We start from the raw sequence: 26,842 nt of genomic DNA on the forward strand, positions 1-26,842 counted from the left end.
AATGTTTAATGCATTTTAATATTTTTCACATAAGTCACAGTGAACATTTCCAAATAGTTTTGCCCACTATATAATTATTTTGTGTGATTGTCCCCAAAATTAAGTTCATTGTGTGTGTGTGAAGACTTCCTTCCTGAAGACTTTTCATTCCATGTGCTCCAAATTTACCTGTAAGAGAAAAATGCACATTATTTACAATATAAATATATTTACTATACTATATATTGAGGGTGCAAAAAAAATCTAAATATTGAGAAAATCATCTTTTAAATTGTCCAAATGACGCTCTTAGCAATGCATAAAAATTAAGTTTTGATATTCACAGCAGGAAATTTACAAAATCACTAACATGATCTTTACTTAATATCCTAATGATTTTTAGCATAAAAGAAAAATCTATCATTTTGACCCATACAATGTATTGTTGGCTATTGCTACAAATATACCCGTGCTACTTATGACGGGTTTTGTGGTTCAGGGTCACATATATGATTTCTATTTTATATATATATATATATATATATATATATATATATACCCTGTGAAATATTAAACTTTAACTAAGACTTAAATACATAATTTATGATTTTAATAACATTTACTATATATTTACTATTATTGTTGTAAATTCTAAAATGCCTCTGGAATTTCCAAAAACTCAGTGAACTCCGTCCTTCTTTTGTCTCCACACCCCACAGACAGGTTTTTAGAGAAATCACAGCTATTCTTCAATGATGAAGAGGCATGAAACAACCCATCACTTCCTTCTCCACATCCTTTCCTCACTATATACAGACAACAGATACTGACACACATACACAAACACACACACAGTGACTGAATGGGGCCAATTATCCAGCCTGTTCAAAAGGGCAGCAGTGTCCGCTTCATATAAGTGTTTGTGTCTGTTTATGTGTTTGTGTGAAAGAGTGTGAATGGACTGTTTTGTGTTAACAAGTGAGAGAAAACACAAACCCACAGCTGTGCTGCGAAACTACAGACCACAAGAATGTGACCTATTCAGCTCCTAATCAACTCACAACATGTTCGTTATCTTGTTTACCTCTTAATTGAATTATAGAAATCATGAATTTACTAGCAATGCACCTTTTAGGGAGCGAAACACAGCCCTCAAAATACACCAGACTTACTGACAGCATTTTGTAAGCGTACAATTGGTGACATCTGTAAAAAAAAAAAAAAAAAAATAGCTATTTGCACACGGCAGGAGCGGAGGGGGTGCTGGGGGCATCCGCAGAGAGAAAGACAAATTTGAGACCAGCATTACAAGTTACTGTGGCTCCCCACCAGGCAATCATTCAGTTTGAAAAATAAACAAAATGACTAACAAAACAGGCTAAATTAAGCGTTTTACACTCACATATATACACAAGCTGGGCTCTAAATTGTGGTTCTGTCAATAGAGGTTGTTTTGTGTTGCTTGAATATGGTTTCGTCAAACAAAGCCAAAAACAAACAAAAAAACAAGACAGAGCAACAGCCCAGCATGGCGTTTTATGATTACAAGATTGACAGAATGTTTATAGTACTTCGATTAAGAAAAACGTGCAGACCAGAAGACGAGAGAGACTGCAATTGAGCAAGATATTTACTCATTTACACCTCGCATCTTCAACAAATGCCGAACCGGAAACGTCAACAAACAAAATATGCTACATGTCGGACAGAAGAGCGCATAAAAATGTGAGTCGATTATTGATTGTGCTTTGAGTGCGTTGGGGAGTAGAGATGAAACAGTGGAGAAAACCTCTCTCTAAAAGGATCTAGATGCTAGAATGTTTATGATCCTAGTTTGTGATCTCTTCCACATCTAGTTTTAGGGTCACACACAAGTCCTAAAATAAAAATGATCATAATGACAATAAAAGTTACACTCTACAATAAGGTCCCAATAGTTAACGTTAGTTTATACATTAACAAACAACTAATATTAACAATATTATCTACATTAATATCTAGTGAATTATTTTCATATAGAAAATCGTAAAAAAACAGGCATTTGCAACTGTGAAATCAGTAATCCATCATGATAACACTATTAACTCATATAGTCCTGTTTAGCTTAACAACAACAAGCATTACATTTGTACATTTGTGTATTGATCTTTGTTAACATTGATTTATATAAATACAACTGTTCATTGTTAGTTAATGTAAGCTTAGGTCTGTTATGGTAATATAATACAAATAATAGCAATATTACCAGATATAACTTTTGAATTTAATAATGTCTTAGTAAATGTTGATATTAATAAAAAAAAGATTTTTTATGTATATTCGTGTCAACTAATGTTAACAAATGGAACCGCTTAAAAAATAAATACATTATATAGAGACTTCAGATGCAAAAATGTTTCTGAGACTTTTTCTTTTAAATTAGCATTTTTATCAGGCTCCTATGCTTACAGCTAATTTCACTTTGATGGCAAATGAAAGGTTATTAGTCAGTTATTGAATGGATTATTTTCAAAAATGTCCAATGATATTTTCATAGGAGCCTGATAAGACAAAAAACAAATATATTTTACCATTTTTGTACAATTTCAGCCAATCATAAGATATAACTTTTTATTTAATAGCACATTAACATTAGATTTAAATAAATATAATAATAAAAAAAAAGTGTACCAGTGGAATTGACTGAAAGAAAAAAATACTTGGCCTATAAAAAATGTATAGAAAACACAAAGCCTAAACAAAAGACTTTTTGTTTTTTAATTTTTGCCTTTAGTGGGAGAGAGAAAGGGGCAGGATCAGGAAAGGTCCTCGTAAGCCCATAGCACAACGGAGCAATAGGGCAGTGCGCTGCTCACGAGGCTATTGGTGGCGACACAAAATACTTTTTTTTTTTTTTTTTTTTTTTACAGAAACTTGATATATCTCTGATATCAACTCATGCTATATGGGCTTTAGTATATATATAGTCTACTACAAAACGGTGTCAAAATATGATCACAACAGTAGTTTAGCCCACTTTAATATCGTTGTTTCCCAGATACACATTACAAACATCCTTGCGGCTTTTAAAGGACCCCAAAGATTCAAAGCTACATCTGAAATGGCACAACAACATTCCACAAAGCTCTTTCATTCACAAAACACAATGACAGTCCATACAAACACATTTATAAAACGCTTCTCAAACATAGCCTTGAATTGGAGTGTACAGTGTGTGCTATTCTCTGCTGCAGGCCAGGCCAGGGTCAGGTGAGGAACAGTGTTAAAAAAAAAAAAAAGAGAGAGAAGAGAGGGTGAGAGGGAATAAAGTTTCATCTTGTGTCCGGGAAGATTTAACCCCATGAAGAGCTCTAAGCCGCTCTGGAAATTGTGCCTAAGTGTGTGAAAGCAGTGGAAAGGCGTCACTGAGCCTCAACACAGACACACACATCTCCTGTTTCACAGCACAACAACAACACAGCAGCTGCAGCTCACCGGAGGAAATGAAATCCTGTTGTGTAACGAGGCATGACAAACATCACACCATTGTATAAATCTGATCTAGTATGCAATTCAGACAGAATAAAATGCTTCTCTGTGGACTGGATGGGGAAAGATACAAAATTTCAGGGATCAAATTTACATTAGACAGTGAGAAACGTAGAAGATGTTTAGCCAAAATTCCAATGAGCAGACAAAAGAAACACTTCATCACTGAGACCAAGTCAAAAGACAATACTTTAAAGGATCATGTGACACTGAAGACTGGAGTAATGATGCTGATTCAGCTTTGCCAACAGGAATAAATTACATTTACATACAATATATTCAAATAGAAAACAGTTATTTAAACAGTAAACTGTAATAGTAGTACACAATATTACTTTTTTAAATGTATTTTCGATCAAGAAAAAATGTATATTGGTGAGCATTAAAGATGTCTTTCAAAAAACAATATTCGTACCTTATATTATTCTACAGTCAAAGTTCTGAGGTGCATTAAAATATCATTATCAGTTTTTCTTTATAGTAGATTTTATATTATTTGAAAAAAAAAATAGTAATCATGATTTGACTATATGAACATTTTAAATTTCACATTTCAAACTGAAAATAAATGTCATGAACCTTTCAAAATGTGCTCCTTCCTTTGTCACTTCAAAAAAAAGAAAGAAATTATGTTGTCTTTGCTGGAAGTTAGTATGACAATAGCAAGTATGTGCTCAGTTCCAGAAAAAGGGTTACGAAAAGTATTCCACTGTATAACAACAACACTACACGAAAGTCTGACCTCCTTTAATGAAGCATTTAGAGAGTCACAAAGATCAGCCGCCTCTCACAATTGTGCCTTCAGGGCTGCCATAAATGAAACCACCTCAGGCCCATGCCTATACATGCTTTCAAAATGCTTCACTTAAACGAAACTGATTTATATATTCTATTCAGTAGCATGTTATTGTCATGTCGGCATGTCAACAATTTGAAAAAGAATAACACATTTCATTACAGCTCAGTCAATAAATGTACAAATAGCATCAATTCATTGTCTGTTCTTTAAAAAATTAAATAATAGTCGTGTGTGATTGATGACCCAAAATTGCTTCTCTTCTGTAATGTTGGTCAAAACGCCAATTCTTTAAAAGACCAGTGCTGAACCTGAAAAAAATAACCAGGTTCATGAAACAGTAAAAAGATTGTTAAAAGGGGGATAAGTTCACATCAGTGCCTTGTAATTACCGAGCGGGACGTTAGAAGGTTAATACTAGTTTAGCCAAAGCCATTTGAGAACACACTAAGTTGGCACATGTTCAAGGCTAGTCACCAACGCCCCTCTAGAAAGGCTTCTCACACAGACAAAGCATGTGTCAATGACTTTGTTCAGTGAGGACGGTCCAGACAAAGTAGACAGCAGGACGGAGGGGATGTAGTTTCACTACTATTAAACACTCACAGATATTCAAAGTCCCTCAAAGCGAAGAAAATCAAAAACATTTCCCCACTTATAGATGTTTAAATGTTCTCAAGTTAATACCGTGTGACTAATATGTTTGTTATTTTTTAGGGGTTGCTTACAGCTCTGGAGACTTTTGAGCACTTTAAGTATCTACTTTTTGTTTTTCTCAAATTTCCAAAAAGAAATCAAAAGAGACTCAACTTGTTGACATGCTATAATAGTCTAAAGCTATAAAATTTTTGTGGACTGACAGTTTAGATAATTTGGTTTGTGAAGAATATTGGAGTTCTCCTACAATCTCAGACTTTATCCCAAAGTATGCTCAAATTGGCTAAAATAAAATAGTTGTCACCATAATATCTGAGATCTCTTGCAATTACTTCTTTCATACTGACAGTTTCTTGTATAAGTGGCATGTACACTACCGTTCAAAAAAAAAAAAAAAGCAGATGCTCAAGATTTTTTTTATTATTATTACGATTTAGAAAATGGTTGTGCTTCTTAACATTGTAAGCCAACATTTTTTCAGGATTTTTGGATTAATTAAAAAAAAATCAAAACTATATTTAATTAAAAGATATAGTTTAAGCAAAAACAGTGATTTATAGATTATAGAAAAATATGTTGTTATGGATACAGAAATGGAGTATAGACACTCTTTGAACCAAACAAAAGAGAAAAATAACTAACAACTGGGAGAAAACTGTTTGACCCAGCCAAAAAAAATAGATCAAAGTGAGCATATGAAAAAACCACACATATGCTTGACGCTGTTAAGACACATTATGGCTGAACTTCTTCAAGTATTACATGTAAAATACAAACAAAAAACTACATAATTTAGTCACATGTGTTTGGTTAGTTTAGATGAACTATACTGGTGCAGGAAGAAATGTTCTTTTGGTGTGTAAATACATGGCTCTACATAAGAGCAGATACTCACAACCTACAGCTCCTATGAAGGCTTAAGGTGATCAGTGCGTATTGTGGTTGTTGTCTTGCGTTGTGTCTTTAACCTGATCCCTTGTGTTCTGGCCTGGTTCTGACTGGGTTTGCTTAATCTGGGGCAGATCCAGGGCAGTACTGGAATTTGCTGGAGGGGAAGGGTTGAAAAGTTAAACGGATGATCTGGCTCAAGAGACAGAGAAAATGCGCTGAAGTGTGTGTGTGTGTGTGTGTGTGTGTGTGTGTGTGTTTGACTGACTGTTATTCTTTGCAGCCTTCAGTGCTCCCCTCCGTCTCTCCAGGGCCTTCTCCAGCTCAGACTTCTGTGATGGCGATGGAGGGTGTGTCCCAGGCGAGGAGGAGGGACCAGGACGCTTGACGGAGTTCTAACAAAGATTCTGTTACTATACCAACAACTAGTTTTAAACTAATCTGAATTCTACTGCAATATGTTATTTGTATATATATAAACTAGAAATACTGACATATAAATAAGTGATAATATTATTAATAAATAAGCAATTATAAATAAAATTAAAATAAACAAATTAATCCTAACCAGGATTCCATGAAGTTCCTGTATGGCAGAATTTGTCTCTTCTTTCTGCAGGAAGACCAGAGAAACAATTAAGCAGACTATGTAAGTGAGTGTTATTATTTTTAAGTGAGTGTTATTATATATTAAGGGGTTATGAACTGCCTCTCTTTTAATTTTGCACTGTTCTCTGAGGTCCACTTATAATGTTATCAAGATTTTTACATCAAAAAACAGAATTTAGAAGCAATATGCTATTTTCTGTCCTGTTTTTGACCCGCCTCATCAGTTTGAACGATAGGCTAACATCTAACAGATTGACACTGCTGTGATTTAGGTTAAAACGCATCAACATTTCTTGTTAATGTTCATTTCAATGTTAAAATCAGTTGTGCTGCTTAGTATTTATGTGGAAACTTTTTAACAGGATTTCAATAAAGTTAAAAAAAACTGCATTTATTTAAAATAGAAAATCTTTACTGTCACTTGATCTCTTTAATGCATCCTTGCTAAATACTTTATCGGCATATTGTAAGTAATTTCATTTAATGACACTGATTAATGGAATAGAAGAAAGTTAGTGTTTTGTGTGTGTGTGTGCGTGTTTGTTTGTGCATGTGTGTGTGTGTGTGTTTGTATGAAATGTGTACCGGTCCCGGTCTTGCTTTGTTGGCTCTCTGGGAAACACGTCGTAATTGAACTCCTTTTTTGATGCGCTGCATCATCTCATCCACAGCTTGCTGTCTGGTGTCCTTCTCTGTCAGACACACACACACACACACACACACACACACACACACACACACCATCAAATGGGATTTCTATTAAAGCACATTTAAACAGATCAACACAGATGTAGATAAACATCTGCTGCTTTTCATTAGCAGTCATTTCAGACACTGAATAATATCAGACATACTGACACCACTAAACAAGACTGTGAGGATTTCTATTTGAGCTGGCATGCACAAATATCATTTAAAAAAATCAAAAGAAAGTTGATCTGTGATGTTTGTCTTTGTTTAGCGGCCTTGGGAAACACTTTTAGTCATTCTGTCATTAACTGTAACAAAAAATGTGAATATTATCTGCTTACCAGTCTGATGTTTTTCTGACATGATAAAAATCAATCTATCAATCTCTTTTTCAAAGGCACTAAATTGGCATTATGTTTCAGAGCTAGAGTATTGTCCAATAACAACCTTCTATTCATATGAGATCATAAAAATGCTGAAAGAAAACTGCTATTATTCAACAAAAGTATCTAAGCTTTGGCCTGCACTTATACTTATTATAGGATGTGAAAGAATTTTAGTCAATACATTGGAAAGATCACCATTACTTGAAAATATTCAAACCCAGTGAAAAAGAAAAATCAAGCACTAGAGATAAAAGGAAGGCTAAAGTTCACCAGTCAGTTTCTATAAACCTGAACATTATGCAAATAACTGAAGAATCCCATCTTGTTTTTTAGTGTAAGGCTGAAAGAAACGGCTAAGAAGAAACTTGAACTTGACCCAAGTCTTTCATTTCCATTTTTGCTGTGATGAACAGGAGTTTACTTTATGTGAAACGGTGTACATTAATTACATTCCATCTGACGGAATGCACTGCAGATTTCTAATGGAAATTCAACACTGCTCAAAAAGGTCAACATAAACGTCTGAAATCTTTCATGTGGCTCGGCGATGAACACAACTACAGGGCAGCGCTGCTAATGATACGAATAAAAAAAAAAACCTTGAACCATCAGCCATCGCTGATTACTGTGCTTTAAAATTATCAATCTATGTAATCTTTGCATTTTTTTATTATTATAAACTTTTAACCCGAGCAGGTTTATAGATTGGAAATGAACTCTGATGGCTCTTTGCTCTGTACCTGGGCTTTTCTCAGAGGAGTCCTTCTCCACTAATGCAATTTCAGTGCTCACATCTTTTTTCTTACGAAGCATAGAGAGTAATGAGCTAAAAGAGATATAAGAAAAAGACAAAAGAAAAATTTTTAACTAAAGCAAAATTTCCTATTTCAACAAGAAATGTGTCATTGAAACAGCCAACTGACTGCAGTTTTCATCTCAAACAGACACTCACCTGAGTGGGTTGCTTGACGGGGCAGGGGGTGGAGGTGGAGGAGGTGGGGGTGGGGGTGGAGGAGGGGGTCCTGGGGCACCTGGTGGTGGATTGGAGACCTGCTGGAGCTTCTTTTTCATTTCCTCCACTGCAAAGGACAGAGATATAAACACTGGGTTATTTAGAGTGTTGTTCAAAAGTTTGGAGAGAAATTAAATACTTTTATTTAGCAAAGATGCATTACATTGATACATTGATGACAACAAATACATTTATTAATGTGACAAAACTTTTCTATTTCAGATAAAATACTTTTCATTTGAAATGTAAAGAAATCCTGAAAAAAATGTATATCAAATCAGCACATTAGAATGATTTCTGAAGGATCATGTGACACTACAGAAAATTCAGCTTTGCATCACACAAATAAATGACATTTTTAAATATATTAAAATAGAAAACAGTTATTTTAAACATTAGAAACATTTCACAATATTTTTTTTATTTATCAAATGGTGAGCATAACGGACTTTTTATTTTTTATCTAAAAACTGAGCCCTAATGTGGTACCTGTGAATCTGAGGTCTTTAGCCTCAGTTTCAGCTTTAGTGTGTTTGTGCTGCCACTCTTTCCTCTCCTCATCCAGCAGTTCAGTCTGTCTCTGTAACGCTGACAGCTGCTTCTTTAATTCACTGCCATGTATCTGCTCTTCAAGAGCCTTCACCTGGAATCCACCAACAAAACATGGGTTGTAAAAACAGAATGTGATCTTTGAACTTAAGGTATAGTTCACTTATAAAATAAATACTCTGCCATCATGCCATCAAATGAAATGGTGACCAGGTCTCCTTCAACTTTCACTAAATAGAAAATAGCAACGAGGACACTCAACCAGCTTTTTTTTTTTTTTACTGTCACTGAAATACTATTATAGTCTTTCTTAATATATTTTCAGTTTTTATTTCAACTTTAGATAAAGTTTTGATAATTTTGTTGTGTTTTTTAAGATTTTACTATTATTTAACTTGGTGAAATAAAATAAGTTTAAGTTTATATACTGTATATATACACACAATTTACAATTATTTCAGTTAAGGTTTGTTTTAGTGAACTAAAGAAAATCCTGCACTCTACATAAAATGTTACATCTCTATGCAAGAGAAATGTCTCGCCTTTCAAATGGAACAACATGAGTGTGACAAAATTATGACTTTTTTGGGTGAACCATCTCTTTAAGGTAATTAGTGACTGTACTTCCATTACTCACAGCCTCATTATTGTTCTTATCATATTAAATATGTCATATACTCTGACTAAATTCTATAGTGATGGCAGACAAATACTACCATGAAGTAAGTGAGTCATGTCGCCTCCAACATTTCCCTTGATCCTTTAATGATTGTTTAAATGCAGAATACCGCTCATTCCTTCTCCTTTTAGAAAGGCACATAATGAACAGCATGTGTGAGTTTTGGTGTGACACTAGGAGGAATTTGTATGGTTGATTTTTTTGTTTGGTTTGTTTGATATTATTTTAAATGACATTGGGTCTGCACCCACCTTAATGTGTGTATGTGCGTGTGTTTATTACCTGCTGTTGATGCTCCAGTCTCTGTGTCTCTAAAGTGTGTGTCAGTGTGTTGATCTCTGCCAGAGCTTTCTGCAGAGCTTCTGTTGAAGACACACTTTGGATCAACATCTGGCTTTGTCTTTTCAGCTTCTTCTGCTCTACTAGCATCTTCATTCACCCACAGAGAGACAGAGAGATAAGCACACATTGCTTAATTAACATATTCCAGCAATTTATAAATATACAGAGCTCCTAGCATGTCGTATACATTTCTATAAAGTAATTATGAAATCAAATCAGACTGAGCTTTCACCTCATGTGCAAACTTCTCTGCTTCAGATCGCAGGTCCCTCTCAAGCTTTAGATCATCCTGCAAGGCCTCAAACTCATCTAGAGCATACTGAGAAACTACAAACACACATACAGGTAAGTTTTCTATATATATATCTTGTCTAAGGTATAATTTATATTCTTCTGATGACATCCACTACAGGGAATAGACATTTAAAAGGCATTTTAGGGTGTAATGTGTAATTTAAATCAGCATGATCAAGTTAAGTTACTTTTATTTCTAAAGTGCTTTATACAATACAGATTTGTATCAAATCATCTTCATAGTGATAAACAGGAAAATAGCAGAATCAGTTATGGAAACTCAACTATGGAGGCAGTTTCAGATTCAGCTATTAAGCAGAAGACAATAGTGTCTGATGATGACCTTTGGTCCTCATTCATAAATCTACTTTTGTACTGACCTCTCTATGTCTTTTATTTAAATCATTGCTCAAAAGTTTGGGGTTGTTATTTTTTTAATGTTTTTGAAAGAAATCTCTTATACCCAACCAAGCTGCATTTATTTGATTGTAAAACCACCAATATTGTAAAATATTATTACAATTCTAAAAACTTAAAATATAAATTTATTCTAAAACATATATTATTCCTTTTACAGGAAAGCAGAATTTTCAGCATCCATCAAACCCAGTGTCACAATGGTCCTTCGGAATTCATTTTAATATGCTGATATGGTTGTTTTCAATGTCTGGTTGAAATTTCTTATTATTTTCAATATTGTGCTGCTTAACACTTTTGTGGAAATGATACAAAAATATAATATAATTAGAAAGTTAAAAAGAACAACATTTATTTCAAATAGAAATCTTTTGTAAGCTTATAAATGTCTTAACTTTTACTTTTGATCAATTTAATTAATTCTTGCTGAATAAAAGTAGAAACTTCTTAAAAAAAAATCTTCTTTGTTTAAAGTGATACGATTATGATTTTTTTTATTTAATTCATGCATCAAATGACTTAACAACTCAAAACACGCACAAACAGATAAAAATATTTGTAAAAAAAATAATGCATTCTAATTTTTGTGATATTTGCATTTTCTGTTATGAGTCTATAATCAAGCAGGTGTCAGAAATCACTCAGATTTACATAAAAATACTGTCTGACTTATTGTTATTGTAATAATGAAGATGTAACAGAGTGTGTTAGGATCAATGAATGATCGGACTGGAAAGCAGTAGAGAGAGAGAGTGAGAGAGGCTGAGGTAATGGGATACAGTATAAGCACAACTGACCTCTGTTGTATTTTCCCAAGAGCTTCTTTTGTTGGAATGTTTCAGCTATTAAAACAGTATTATCATGCTTCTCTTTCAGTAGCTTAGGAAGAAAGGGAGAGTGAGAGCTTCATTTATTTAGTTATTTAACTGGTTCATTTGAAACATCGAACATGATGACACAAAGACAGACCCTTCTTTTCTATTTGGCCGTCATAATTCTGAGTTAAAGCCACTGTGAAACATGGCAAAGGTTAACATTAAAGAGATTAAGGAGGTGGATCACAACATTTTCGTTGTCATGATTTTTACTTTTCCATTAGGAAAAAATAGATTTTGAATGTATATTGTAGACCTTTTTTAAAATGATGCATGGTAGATCTCTCTTAAAGTTGAGTAGTATGTTAATGCAGTAAAACCCAAGATTAAATGATTTTCTCACATACTTCCTGTCTAGTTTGGCAGAGCTGTTCTCTTGTCGTCTCCAGATCGATTGCAATCTGCTTCTTCTCAGCCAGGATCACCTCTAATTTATCCCTCAGCTCTAACATAAATAAACAAGAAAAGCATTTATAATAAAAAATGTATTTAAATGTAACCAGGTAAGTCAGTTGAGAACCAGTTCTCAATTACTCAAGTGTAATGTAACCAAACATCATGAATTGAGAACTGCAGCGGAGGGCAAAATTACTCATTTTATTCTGTTTCTTATAAAAGCTATTGTATCCCAAGACTTTGAAATAAAGCATGTGTTGCATGGACTACTTTAACAATGGTTTTTCAGTGCTTGAAAGCCTTGAAAAAAAGCCTGTGGTCACTTTCAACTTTTAACTGTTGTTTCTATATACTGTATGTATATATATATATATATATATAATTTTTACATTGCATTTAATACTTAAAACACATAAATAAATAAATGACTAATAATAACATAATATAAAAAACTGAAAGCCTGTGGTCAGTTTGTTTTATGTAAAAGTGTAAAATATTTAATATCTAAAACAATTTAAATAATGTTTCACAGAAAAAAAAACCCCCCACTGAGGATGAGTACATAACTAAATTTAAATTTTGGTATAAATTCTAATAGCCTCAAAAACTAGACACTTAATGGCAAAGGTGTCTAATTTCTAATAAATAATGACTGCTTTCACAAGTTTGTTAAACATTGTTTGACTAAACAGGTAGTCAAGACTCAATTTAATGCCAAAGCCTATGTTATAATAAAAGGACAAGTCAATCTGCTTAAACAAAAAACATGAAATTTTTTTGCTGTCTGTGTCATAGGAATTATACACTTCACCTTTTAAACTACTATGTAGATGCAAAACGTATAAAGTAATAAAAATATTCTATTAAGCAATGCATTGTGGGACAGTGCACTGACCCACCTGTAATGACAATCTGACAGTGGGAGGAGCTACAGACACCTGACTCTTTCTCCTGTGGATCTTCATCATCCTCATCATCCAGACTGATCTCAGCGACAACATCAGCACCAAGGCGGGACATAAAGAGCATACTCTTTCTCTTCAGAGAACGGTTCTGTCTGTTCAACTGAAAGAAAGATATCCATATGTGTATTTGAAAGATATTTTATCCAAAGCAGCTTAGAGCATTTAATGTATACATTTCAACTCATGATCTGAGTGCTGCTGGCATCACACAGTACCAATTGAGCTACACTATCAAAACATGAATTCTCTTAACTTGTGAAGAGAACGAAAATCCAGTGTTTACTTACAGTGCAAAAAACGTTAAACTAGTGAGGCCAATATAGTCACATTTATAGGAATAATCAGAAATCAAAATGACACCGGTAACACCGCAAATGATATAAAACCCAAGCCGGTGATTTTCTGCGTTTGCCACAGAGCAAAAAGATATGAGAAATCAAATCAGCAGCATGTAGACAGACCGGCCCACTGGAACCCCAGCGGGTGCCCATGCAATTCCCCTCAATCACACAGCCAAACACACAGCACGAACACTCTTGAAAAGAGCAATAATCAAGGGGAAAATAATAGACATTTCATTACACGTATGCAGGAGCAGTAGCAGCAGACACTTCTGTTTTCATAAATAATTACAGCATTCTATCAGGCGCCGCCACGGACCCCCTCCCTTGCCACATGCACATACCTGCATCCAAGAAATTTTACCTTTTTGAACACCCAATTAAAGTAATTTAAGTCTGGTCATTCACACTTCAATTAGGGAGGCCACTTAATGGAAACTCAGAGAGCCAATGGGGGTGGAGGTATGTAAATTAGTACCGGATGACATTCCAGTCAGAGAGAGAAAAAGAGCGAGAGGCAGGGATAAAATGCCCCTCTTTAACGAGCCTTTATTAATGACATCCAAGTGAGGACACACAGCACGTGAATCCATTTCCTGATGCCGTCCTTCCTGCTGAATGCATCTTTTAAAAACGCAATCAACAACACATATTATGGGGATAAACACGCAGACACACACGCATACACGCTCGCTCTGCGATAATCATCCGGCATTGATGAGAGAGCAGCAGTGAAATTACACACTGGCAGAAATCAGACGTGCGTCCCGAGGTGGCCAGGCCCCTCATCTCCTCTGATCACACATCAAAACAAAATGTCATGTGTTTGGATTGCACTTTGATTTGACTGCCACCACCCGTAAACCCTCATCCATTACTGTTTTTTAATTCAAATTGTTCCAGAGTCTAAGAAATTGATTATGATTTTTCCCTCTTCGTTTCCTGTCTGCCTCAGGGTCTTTTGGCAGACAAAATTACAGCCGTCATACACAATAAATCATACCGCTGAAATGTAGAGACTATTTGAGACAATTCCACTCGCCGTCCTCCAATCACACCTACCAACATTTTTGGACTAATTTAAATGTAAATTTGGGATGAGCCAATGCTGTAATTTTCACAACATATCCTTCACACTTTCAAAAAAAGATGTAGAAGAAGTCAAAGTCTTTTATACTTGTTTTATAAATATTAGCAAAAAATATTCAAATAAATATACCGACAAGGCAATATCAAAATTTCATGTCTGGTTATTTACTTATTTAATGGATAAGTAGCCAGAAAAATAAAATAAACGTAGCAATGCACCAATATTACAGATCTGGTCAATACCAATAAGGTGATAATTATTTTCATGTTATGGCATACAAATAGCCAGGATTAAAATTTAATACAGTTTTAAATAAAAATAAAAACACTACAAACTAAAATCTTTTTTTTTCTACAAGTTAGCCAATTTAGGCCAATTATAATGTACAGTATGAAAATGAACATTCAGTCTGATATATGCTAATGATTGCTAATGAGTGTTTTAAAAGATTAACGTTAAATTAAAATTAGATGACGACAAAAGTAAAGTATAAATAAATAACCAATATTATCCAATAACAATTAAATTAAAACAAATTGTAATATCATCAGATACACAATATGGTACCAATATATTTTGCATTTCTAAATAGAAATCTTTCTCATTTTGGGGATAAATTAAATCAATTCAATTCTTTTCAAATCAGCATAGTAGAATGATTTCTGAGGGATCATGTGAGACCGAGGTAAAAACGGCTGAAAATTAAAGCTTTGCCCTCAAAGGCCATCACAAAATATTTGACATAAAATAGTTATTTTCAATTGTAAAAATAATACTTCTGTATTTTTTATCAAATAAATACAGTTTTGGTAAGCATATAAGACTTCTCAAAAACATTAAAAAAAAAAAGAAAACACTTTTGAATGATATAAAAAAAAAAATTAAAATGTAAGAAATTTGGAATTCAGAGATCAATGCAATGCAAAGTGTTTTCTGCATAAAAACAGATTAGATATTTGAGAGGAACCTGCTATGTGCTGAAAGAGCAATTAGTGACAAACAAAACTGCATCCTCAAACTGTCATGTGTCTTGAAAAATGGAAGATGAGTAAACCTGTGGAGGCTGAATCCTACAGGACTCTCCTGCTGTTAGTCGCACGTGAGGGGCTCGGTGTGGAGGTGTTCACAGAGCAGCCAGGACAAAGGGGATCTGCACTGGTTTTCTTGCACAGTGGCCACCGGCGAACACAGAACAAGCTGGGCTGTGCATTTAAGGATGTCAGGGAACCATTGATTGGTTAAATCGAGCTTTTATCCAACACATAATGCTGAGGCACAAAACGGCCCAGCTGCAGGTCTATTTCCTTCATACAAATGACATGCTCTGTGGTCTTCCTCAACTGCAGCTCTCAGAAACATCTGTGATGGCTTCACATACTTAAAGGAAAAAAATTAGCTATACCTCAAGAGAAATCTCACAAGCGATTCTCAAGAAATGGAAGGAATGAAATCCTGTCATCCACGCTAAATAACAGTAAGCCAGCAGGGTTTTTCACCTCAGTCTATTTTGTCAAGTATAAAAAATAAATGTCAGTTTTCATTTGCACAGTGAAATGCCTTCTTTTTTTGGATGCAAAAAGATTTCAAATGGCAGCTACCCTGCTTCTAAAATGCAGGACAACAGGTGTCCTTTTTCAATCTAAAGACTATTTTCTCCTGGTCTTTATCTCTTTTATCTGTGTCTTTATTCCTTTCATATAATTGGTACTGTTCTCTCATTTCTCTCTCTGTGTGTGGTGATCAGCGCTCATCACCGACAGACAGCAGAAGAAAGTTGATTCATCCATCAGAGAGATGGCAATAAGCTGGTAATCGTTCCTGCTAATTTGCCTCACACCTGGGCTTTTAGAGATCCATTTACCTGCTGAGCGACTCAGTGTAGATGCCACTTCACTTTTCAGACCCGACTGATTCTGAACGGTAGAACTGAAACCCAACTAAACAATGTGCTAAGCTGGGACTGATGGCAAATTGAATACTTCTGTAAAGAGTGGGTCCAGTGAGGTGAGCTGGCAGTCAATACCAAGATGCAGGTATACGGCAGGGAGATAGTCTTTAAGACTGACTCCAACATGAACTGAATGGACTGACTGCCCATGTGGAGTACAATTGTGTGTACTTTGCTCAGGAAGGAGGAGGAAATAAATGGATGGAAGATTGGTTGGAATGGTAGAAGCATGATGGATCCCAATCAATTTACTGTGAAAGCATTAGCAAAAACACAGGTGTATGATTCTGGAAGTATTGTTTCTGAGAAGAGTAGAGCAGAACTGAATGAATCAGAACAAAACACACAGTAACAAAAACAAATTAAACCGATAAGAAGAGAATCAAAAGAAACTGTATCAAATGAAGAACAGAATCAAATGAATCAGAATACAACAAAGGAGAATCAAATGAAGGAGAGCAGAAGAGAAGAAAATCAAAGCAATAAGAACATAAAGAAGAATCAAACTGATCAGAGCAGAACAAAGGAAAATCAAATGAAACAGAACAAAGAAGAATTGAATGAAACAGAAAATAACAATCAAATGAATCAGATCAAAACAGATGAAATCACATGAAACAGAGAACATGAGGATTAAACCAAACCAATCAAAAAAAAAAAAGAACAGAATCAAAGAAATAAGAACAAAACAGAATCAAATGAATCGGAACGGAAATTAATGAAACAAAACAACACAATCAACTGACACAGAGCAGAATTCAACCGAACCAAAATGAATCAAATGAACCAGAAAAACAAAAGAATCATCATAATCTGTTCAAATAGAATAGAATAAAATTAATCAAAAATAACAGAACAATCAAATGACACAGAACATAACAAAATAAAAAAAAACAGAACAGACGAGAATCAAATGAAATAGAAAGGAAGAGATTTAAATAAAAAAATTAAAATCAAGAATCTACTGAACCAAAATACAACAGAATAAACTGGAACAGAACAGACACAAGGGGAATCAAATGAAATAGAATAATACAGACAAGACGATCATAAACTTTATTGTAAAACCCCACCTTTGAGGCCAAAGCTTCCACACTCTCTCTGCATGTCTTCTCAATCTCTAGATTCTCCTGAATGTTGTTCACCTCCTCGATCACCCTGTGTGACACTGAAGACAAGCAATATGTCAAATATTTTTATGTTTTCTTCAACACAAACACATTTGTCACTACAGGCAAGCACACAACTAATTGTTTGTCATGTACACACTAGACCAGCCAGCACAGTACATCATGACGTTCACAGACAAGGTCACAACATCATACAATTACTCTGTCCAGATCACTGAAAATTAGAACAGCTCTTTATCAGCTATCATGCTCTCCAGACTCCTTTTTGAGCAAGTCGGCTGGGGACATTTGATGTGAAACAGCTGGAACTACAGTTCATATGGTGGACAAAACACATGGTAACACAATGCAAGCAAGGATTTGAACAGTGTTTGAATAGTTGCTGTAGTAGTCCTAGCAGTAATCTGTAGTGTGACATGCTGTACTTCATCAAAAATTACTCAACATCTTTGTAATTCTTGCATAATTATTATACATGTTGTTTTATTACTGAGTTGTAATTTAAAGATTCATATGGACATGGAATATTTGTATCCACTGATCTGTCACTCTGTCACTATTAAGTGAACAGTTTTCTAGCATCATATGCATATTTGAACCCTTTCCAACTCACACAAAGACTTTCCAAAGTCAGAATGGTTTTTATACTGTACAAACTGTATTTTTTAATCACTTACCCAAAAACCCTACACCTAAACCTACCCCTCACAGAAAACGTTTAGCATTTTTAGATTTTCAAAACACTTTATATATGATTTATAACCCTTCATAAATGTATAACCCTATATTAAGCCGGATAACTGTTTTCAACATTGATAATAATAATACGTTTCTTGAGTACCAAATCAGCATATAAAAACAGATTTATGAAGGCTCATCATGTAACACTGAGTAATGGCTGCTTAAAATTCAGTTTTCCAATCACAGAAATAAATTACATTTTAATATATATCTAAACAGAATACAGATATTTTTACTGCATTTCTGCTCAAATAAATGCAACATCGAAGAGCATAAGAGACTTCATTCAAAAAGATTAAAAACTGGCCCCAAACTATATATAAACACAAACATCTTGATGTTGTAAAAATGTCCTTCTTATTTGTCCTTCTTTCAGATTTTCTTTTCTACACAATAACCTCTCTATCGCAGCCTTCACAGAACTGTTGTCTATTCTATAAATCTATTTGAATTAGTTCAGTGCTGCCCCTCATATTGATCCTATAGGGACGGGAGACTGAGATCAGCGCAGGCATGTCTAGCCAAGGCTCATTGTTTGGGTTAATTGAGTTCCCTTTCAGTCAGTCACTCTCTACATCATGTCAGTAATGAATAGGGGTGGAACGGTTTCGGTATGGTTCAGTATGTGCTATGTTTAGGGAAAAACTATACTGTCAAATAAAAATTAAGAAAATAATAATAATAAAACTACAAGCAAAAGCAAATAAAGAACATGAGCACCCAAAAGAACGAGTACAATAATATTAAAGAATAAATAGAATAATCAGATGTCAGAATAAGAATAATTATATATGGTCAAGCAACCAATTCATAAGACAATCTAAATTCTTGGTAAAATTAAAATGGTGTCAGATTAGATACTAAAATGGAGTCAGATTAGAATTAAACTTAAATTGAATAACTTTGCTTGCTGAAAAGACAGAATGCACAAGAAACCTTCAGCCAGCACCGGATACCTTCCTTGGATCGAGTGCGCGAACCTTACACAATTAGTGTTATACAATCACAATTACACAGAGCAGTGTTGTTACTGTTTGATTAAAATTAACCCGATTAACCCTCAGGGGACCAATGCTCCTTTTGCACTCTGCAACTAGTCGAGCTGCCAACAGAACGTGTTTGGCCCTTTACAAGGAGCGTACCAGCAGCTTTCTAGAGAGGAAGATTTTGCTGCACTGCTGCCCTCCGGGACTGTAGCAATGCCTGAATCTGATCCAGAAATGACGGCTATGCTTTCCGGGGCCACCGTAGGGTAGGGCTTGAGTTGAGTCCTCCACCATGTCCTGAGCCCTCAAGGTTTGATGATTGGTTCTTCGGGGTGGCCTGCACTAGTTCTCAGCAACCAGTTCGGTGCCATTCATCCCAGTGGTGCATGAGGGAGCTTACCAGGTCATGGAAGGCACCTTTTTTTGCCGGAAACGGACTTGCTAATTCCTCCTCCCTCACCACTCTCGATGGTGGTGCAGCTAGGGGGTATATGGGGGACCCCGTATATTCAGGCTAAAGCACTGAGGGACCTGCACAGAGGTGGTCACGATCCGAAAGTTCTGAAAGAGCTCAGAACCCCAACTGACCTCACGCTATGAGCGAAAAAGTTCACACTTTTGGTCCAGGAGCATCACCTTTGGCTGTGTCTGGTCAACATGAGGGATGCCGACAAGTTCAGTTCCTCAAGGTCCATGTGATCCAGACCGGCCTCTTCAGCGACGCATCGAGAACACGGCCAGCAGTTCTAGGCTGCACAGGAGCAGACTGAGGCAATCCAATATGTCCTGCCCCGGCGGGCAGCTGTTGCCTCCAACCATCCAGAGTGCCACCCTGCCTGTCCAGGCCCCCATCAAACCTGGCAGTGAGCGGAAGAGCAAGAGGCCCCTGTATGGGTGACCCAGAGAGGGACTGCTCTTTGGGGGATGGTGAATGCACCTCTCCCTCCCCCGGAGCAGGGCCGGGTGGAGAATCTGTTTTCCAAAAATCTCAATAAGAGAGCAATTTTCTCTGTCTCTGGGTCCCAAGAGGGTAGGAAGAGTCGCAGACAGACCAACACCGGACCACACTCACCCTCCTCTCTTGCCAACAGGCAGCAGCAGGTGGTTCAAGAGCGTCATCAAAAGCCCTAGTCACACACCCTCTACCAAACCGTGGAACCAGATAAGCGCTGCACTGCACACTCAACCTCGCTGCCCCACCGCAGGTATGTCGGTTGTCCCACTGGTTCAGCTTATACAGTGTATGGGTGCCTGGCTACCCAAACTGTCTCACTGGCTCCTGCAGACCATCAGACTCAGCTATGTAATTCAGTTCGCCTGGTTTCCCCAAAGTTCTGTGTCATCTGCTTCACATCAGTGAAGGCGGGCGATGCTCCAGTCTTGCATCCGGAGATCCCAAATCTACTACCGGCTATTACTTCATTTTGGAGGCACCTGTTTGTCTCTCCAGAGACTGCTCACTGCCAGTGGTTTTACTCCCTGACTGAGGGAACACTCCGCATGGAAGCATTGCATACAGCTGGCCACGGGGCCTGCAAAAGTATGCTTTCCCCCAGTGAGCCTTCTCGCACAGACACTGTGCAAGATCAGAGAGGAGGAGGATCGGGTCCTGCTTATGGCGCCCTACTGGCCCACTCGGACCTGGTTCCCGGAACTAATGCTCCTTGTGTCAGCATAATGTCTTGGTTATGTATGTAACCCTCGTTCCCTGAAGGAGGGAACGGACACTTAACATCTTGTCGCCACAGCTGCTGTACCACCGCTGAGTGGCCAGGTCACCTGCTCGGCTACTCAGCGAAAACCTGAGTATGCACTGCAACTGCTGCCTAGTTATTCGTTATTAGTTTTTATAATAACTAATAGTTATTAGTTACTCGTGCTGCGATCAGAGGCAGCTGGATGCAATCGTCGCATGCCAATGTGCATTGGGTTGTTTAGTTTACATTCTAAATGGATTGGTCTCTCCAAGCGAGATCCCAAAGTCGGTCATTACCAACGTGACATCTCTGTTCCCTCCTTCAGGGAACAATGGTTACATATGTAACAGAGACGTTATCGGCAGTGTTTCCTTGCTTTTACTGGCAAGAACCTTCAAAAATCTACAGTGTCTCTGAAGAGTCTCTTTTTGTGATACATTTCTAAACATTTGAGGTTAGTCTCTCAACAAAAAAAGACGAAACTTACAACATTCAAATTCAAAATGCAGTCACAGTCTGATGAGCAGACGCAATCTAACAACTTCCAAAGAGGTGTAAAGCTGGGTACACACTAAAGATATAAAAAAACTTATAAGATGGGGACAAAAAATCCTAGATTTAACCGTTTTGCTCCTTATAGTGTGTGGTGTCCTTGGGATTCCCCCCACACATCAGGATTTGTTATCGCAACTCTGACTATCTTCAAAGCAGATTCAGTCACTCTTAACACACCTCACACCACAGGAAAATCTGATAAAATAATCTTTAGAACCACCAAGATAATCTGGACATTACCTAGGATTGTAGGAAGGGGAGAAATCGGCCAAAATCAGCCCGATTATCTTGTGGTGTGTATTCAGCATAAGATGGCGAGATGGAAGAGGCAGATGCTCTTAATGCCTGGAGCTCTTACCTTATTTGTGTCCGTAATCACCAGAGACTGGCCACGGACCAGCTCACAGCCTCTTAACTAATTACACATTGTGGTTGAGAGGCAAAAACAGGAATTAGCACCATCACGGCCAGCGGCTGCCTCCCAATAACACCTAATTAAAAATTGATGAACGCCTGTGTCTGCGATATCCAAGTTCTCGCTGTAAGCCTTTCGCTGTCACTCATTAAACAGTACTTAGCTGCCAGTTGGTCCCCCTCCACCCCATCTTTCATCTCTCTCTCTCACTGGTAGTACTAGCACTAAGTGACAGGTTAATTGTAATAGCTGCTACACATAAACCGGGCTAAGTGTGAGATAGTTGCAGAGCAGGAGGGGGACAAGGGGGAGACTTCACACGTCAGACTTGGCAGCTTTAATTGTAAGTTTTGGCCTCGCCATCAACGTTACATCTTCAAATCTCTTTCTTCTTGCACCATTCCTCTGTTTTCCCCCTGGCTCTTCACACACGCGTCTTCTCAGAGACAGACAGTGATTATGTGCAAAAGAACGCCGAGTTTAATGCTATCGGGCCTGTGTGTTGGAGAAGTGAATTAGAGCTTCTGATGCTGTTTCTACAGCGCCGAGCTTGATGAGGGGGCAGATGCCTTTGTGGTCTTATCATTAGAACACAATGGTCATGTTGTCATCAACCTTGCCATCTCCAATTGAAAAGACATGATTGTGTGTTGGGGGCTTTTTCCTCGCTCGCTCACTCCCCAGCTCCCCCCAGGCAGCTAGCCTCCCCCTCAGTCGCTTTGCGCTGAATAGAAGCAATTTTCAGAGAGCTATGAAATCACGTAATAGCTCCTAATATGCAGCTGCTCTGCTAGAAGCTGCAGCCACTATTTAAGTGGAAGTCATACACAATACGTGTTTATGGCAGAGGAAACATGAGCAAAGGCCAAGATTATTCACAAAAACACACTCTTCTCTATCAAATAATGACCTATTTCGTGCATTAAAATGAGAATGTAATGGATTTTTTTCCCTCCTCCCCAACACCACCGGCCATTTGTTGTGCTTTTTAAAATTTCGCCTTTTAATTCACATTTGAATTCCATGTTCCCCTGGCGAAGTAAAAGAAGGTGACATTTGTATAGAAGCACGAGAGAGGTGAAGTGTGGCGATTTGGTTTGGGAGGGACCCCAGAAAAACCTATCTGAGACTGAAACCTGTCGCTTTCCCCCTTTACCTAGGTGTGTGATTGATATCAATACCAAACTTCAGATTATGAGAGCGAAAGCGTCCGATAGCTCCACTAATGTCTGCAAAAAGAACATCTCAGATGTCAATTTGGTACCTAATGTATTCATCAAAACATCCTTCCCAGAATTACATACCCACCTGGGCACAGTGAATGTAAACTCAAATACATAATTTGATCACACATGTAATTTTGCAGTTTGAATAATATTAAAACAGGATTGGAAAACAGGTAAAACAAGGAAATGATGATTACGGAATAACTGGGCATGTCTATATAGAATGGTGTCATAGTTCTTGCAATATTCTGGGATCAAAGTCCAAAAGAGCAAAGCACATACAGCCTGGATTTCCTACAGAAACTGAAGTGAAAGTAGTCTTTGTAAACCAATGTGTTTTAAAATACACTTCTTTTAATGTACTACACAGAAGGATGTTTGATGTAAATTTGAAGATCTTTGAAGTGAATCGAAGATCTTAAAAACCAACCTTGTTCAAATTCTTTCAGCTTCCGTAAGGCCTCATCTCTCTCCTTTTGCATTTGTTTACTCTGAAAATAAATAAATCTGGTATCAAATTTATATCATATATATGGTTTTCATCGAATATATTATATAATGTATATGTTTGGTTCAGTGTCCCGAGTATAGTATGCACTGATACAATTCACAGATTCTATCATAAAAAGATTTTTTTTCTTTTTATTTGAAACAGAACATCTGCATTTATTTAAAATGATTTATTTACCATCTCAAAAAATATAATTTCAAAGTGATAGAGAAAATTCTATCATCACTAACCCACCTTCAAGAATGTACAGAATGTAAAATTTTGGAAGATTTTTAAAATGTTTTTGAAAGAAGTCTTTCACATTCACTAAGGCTACATTGATTTGATTTACTTACAGCGTTAGCAGTTATACAGTCAAATATTATTCCAATTTAACATAACTAATTTCAAAAACTAATAATAAACTAATTTAAAAGCTGAATTGTCAGCAGCCATTATTTTAGTCTTTAGCATCACGTTCCTTCAGAAATATTTCTAATCTACCCGCCCATTTTTGATTAAATAAATTAATTTTTTTAACATAAAAATCTTCTTTCAAAAATCTTTAAATTCCAACTTTTAAATGGTAGTATACATGAAGGTGAGTTTTCTGTTTCAATGCAATAAAAGTTAATGCAGTGCTAATTTATTTATTTATTTTTTCAAAATGTTTTCTTTTATTTTCAGGTGAACTGTACCTTTAAGACCACAAACCGATATGGTATAGAAGTTCAAAGAAAAAAAGAAATAAGGGGTGAAAGAAAGGACAGCATGACAGTAACCTTCTTACCTCCTTTTTGCTTTTCTCATATTCTCTTTGGAGGATTTCATACTGGAGAAGTACTGCAGAAATACAAGGACGCCAGTTAAACATCTTTCACTGCATGAACTACACAGTAGGTTATTGCAACACACTATATGGGAGATCAACTCAGAGGGAAACTTCTACTGCAAACCACAACTCATTTCCAGCGTGAGGACTGCTCATGGAAACAAGTGCTAATTTTGCCTGTTGTATGAATCAGAATCAGTTTTTCTGAATATGCATCTAATTTTAGAACAGAAGACATGATCTGTAAAGGGTTTACAAACCACACTGTGTCTGGTTTATTCATGTCACAATGATACAGACTACCATGGAAAACACCAGACAGCAACTTCAGTTTAATTTTCCCAAGTTCCAGTCTTCAGCAGAATAATGGGAATAATCTTAATGTTATCTCTCTCTATTTATGAGTTCAGTAGGGTACTTTGAGCAAAAGGATACCATACAAATCTTGCCTTAAGACATCTTTCAGAGTGCCGTTTACTAAGTTGATGCGTTTTACCAAGAGTCGAAGAAAGTAAAGACTGTCTTGATTTCATGTGTTTTGATTTCAGACTTGACAGTCTTGATTTCAACAGTTTTACATGGCTGCTGTAAGTCATATAACTACAGCTTTCAGAGATGGTATCTGCATCAAAGCTCTAAAAAAACACTCATAATACAGGCACAGCTATCATATTAATATTCAAATGGTCTAAGTCATATAAATAATTATCACAACACATGTCAGTGGTCACATTTGTGCCCATTAGAAAACCCAGAACCCAATTCTGAAACTGTTTTATACACACTGAAATGTACAGTTCTAATGCATATTATATCAGAGTAAATATGCATTAGTTCTTGGTTAATCGACTACAAATTTCCCCACAAATTCCATCAAGTTTTACAGATCAGCTGAGAAATTGGTTCCCAATAACAATTATAAAAAGAAACAGTTTGTTCTATTTGGTTATACAAAGAATAAAATACATGTTACTTAGCTGGGGAAAAAAACATAATTAAATAGGTAAAGTTATGACAAGACAGGCTGCAATATACGTTTCATCTGTACATAAAAACAAAAGAAATGCCAGGATGTTAACCAAACATGTGTGTGCATGTCCAAACAAGCCTCTCAAAGCAAAGGATTTATGGAGTATTTCTAAAGGAGTATTTTCCTCTGCGTGATGCAGAAGAGATTAGAAAGTACAGCGAATGTAATAATACAATCTTTGTTCCACTTCAGAATTTGTTGGTTTGTAAATAGATAAATTGTTCCCTCGAACTATTATGGGCTTATTCTTTCAGGGAAAAAGGTAAACAAAGTCGACATTGAGAATGTTAAGTTGAGTTTTAACTTACGGGGGAAAAAAAGAAAAGAAAAAAAACACTACTTCATGTAGGCCTGTTATTATAGTACCTGTGTGTTGACTGTTACACAGTTTCAGCAGCCTCTATACACTACTAATCACACTGGTTAGGGCACACCAGCACTCCAAATGCATTCGACACCGTCACTCTTACCTTGGTTGGACAGGTCTGAAATCATTTTCACTTCTTTTTGCTCTCCCGTTGACGCCATTGAGAGGTCCTGTGATTACCGATTCAACACTCCGGTTAAGCTCAGCGCGAGCGATACAGGAAATGACACCTGGCCTCACACCCACGGTCACCCGCGTGCTCTGTTAAAGTAAAAATCTACCATGCAAACCGTGGTTAATTTGTGGTTACCGTGTGTGTGTGTGTGTGCGTGTGTATTTTACGTGTAGTAAAACCATGGTTAATTTTCGTAAAGGTTTAGAAAATAAATTATTTTAAAACATCTCATTTCACACTCTCAGTAAATTTTCATATTCCTATTTTCTTTCTTTCTTTCTTTTAAATCATGGACATTTCAACCCGTGTCATTTAAATTTCTTACATTTTGTTATGTTTAACAGCATTCTGTGACGGAAATGACGTCTAAACATTTTGAGATTAAAATTGCATTTAAAATAGCAGCATTTTATATATGCTAATACACACAATAATTATAATGTACTTTCTGCTTGATCACACAAAATTATTGCTAGATGAGAAAAGACACTCAAAAATAAAGGTTCAAATTGATAGCCTATTTACCAGATTTTTACTGTTTTCTTTACTCACTCAACTTATTTTTCCTCTCCTTCCTAAACAAATACACTAAAACAAACAAAAACACTAATAAAATGAAGCCACATTAATCAGCAGTAAAAAAAAAAAAACACTAACAATTTTTTTTTAACAGTATAGGTCTGAGACACAGGAAAAACAATAAATTCTAACACAAAAATAGCTCAAATAATTGAACAAAATGAAACTGGTTACTTTC

General features: G+C 36.2%; 1 protein-coding gene across 2 annotated transcripts; it reads right to left on the reverse strand.

Annotated features, from left to right (window-relative positions):
* On the reverse strand, positions 1-26,168 carry shtn1 (shootin 1). 2 transcript variants are annotated; one of them, XM_059520195.1, is made up of 17 exons: positions 26,014-26,168; positions 24,472-24,524; positions 23,622-23,682; positions 17,515-17,609; positions 12,997-13,162; positions 12,049-12,146; positions 11,624-11,705; positions 10,348-10,442; positions 10,056-10,202; positions 9,035-9,188; positions 8,486-8,612; positions 8,274-8,359; positions 7,043-7,149; positions 6,417-6,461; positions 6,117-6,243; positions 5,856-6,005; positions 1-168 (listed from the first exon to the last, which is right to left on the reverse strand). In XM_059520195.1, exons 1-16 carry the CDS (start codon positions 26,069-26,071, stop codon positions 5,887-5,889), a joined length of 1,620 nt encoding a protein of 539 aa, XP_059376178.1. In that variant the 5' UTR covers positions 26,072-26,168; the 3' UTR covers positions 1-168; positions 5,856-5,886. The 2 variants fall into 2 exon arrangements, with proteins under 2 accessions (XP_059376178.1, XP_059376179.1); XM_059520196.1 differs by lacking the exon at positions 1-168 and adding an exon at positions 3,730-4,614.
* Positions 26,169-26,842: the final 674 nt, after the last annotated feature.

This window comes from Carassius carassius, chromosome 32, assembly GCF_963082965.1.
Source record: "Carassius carassius chromosome 32, fCarCar2.1, whole genome shotgun sequence".
NCBI classification, from domain to species: Eukaryota; Metazoa; Chordata; class Actinopteri; order Cypriniformes; family Cyprinidae; genus Carassius; species Carassius carassius.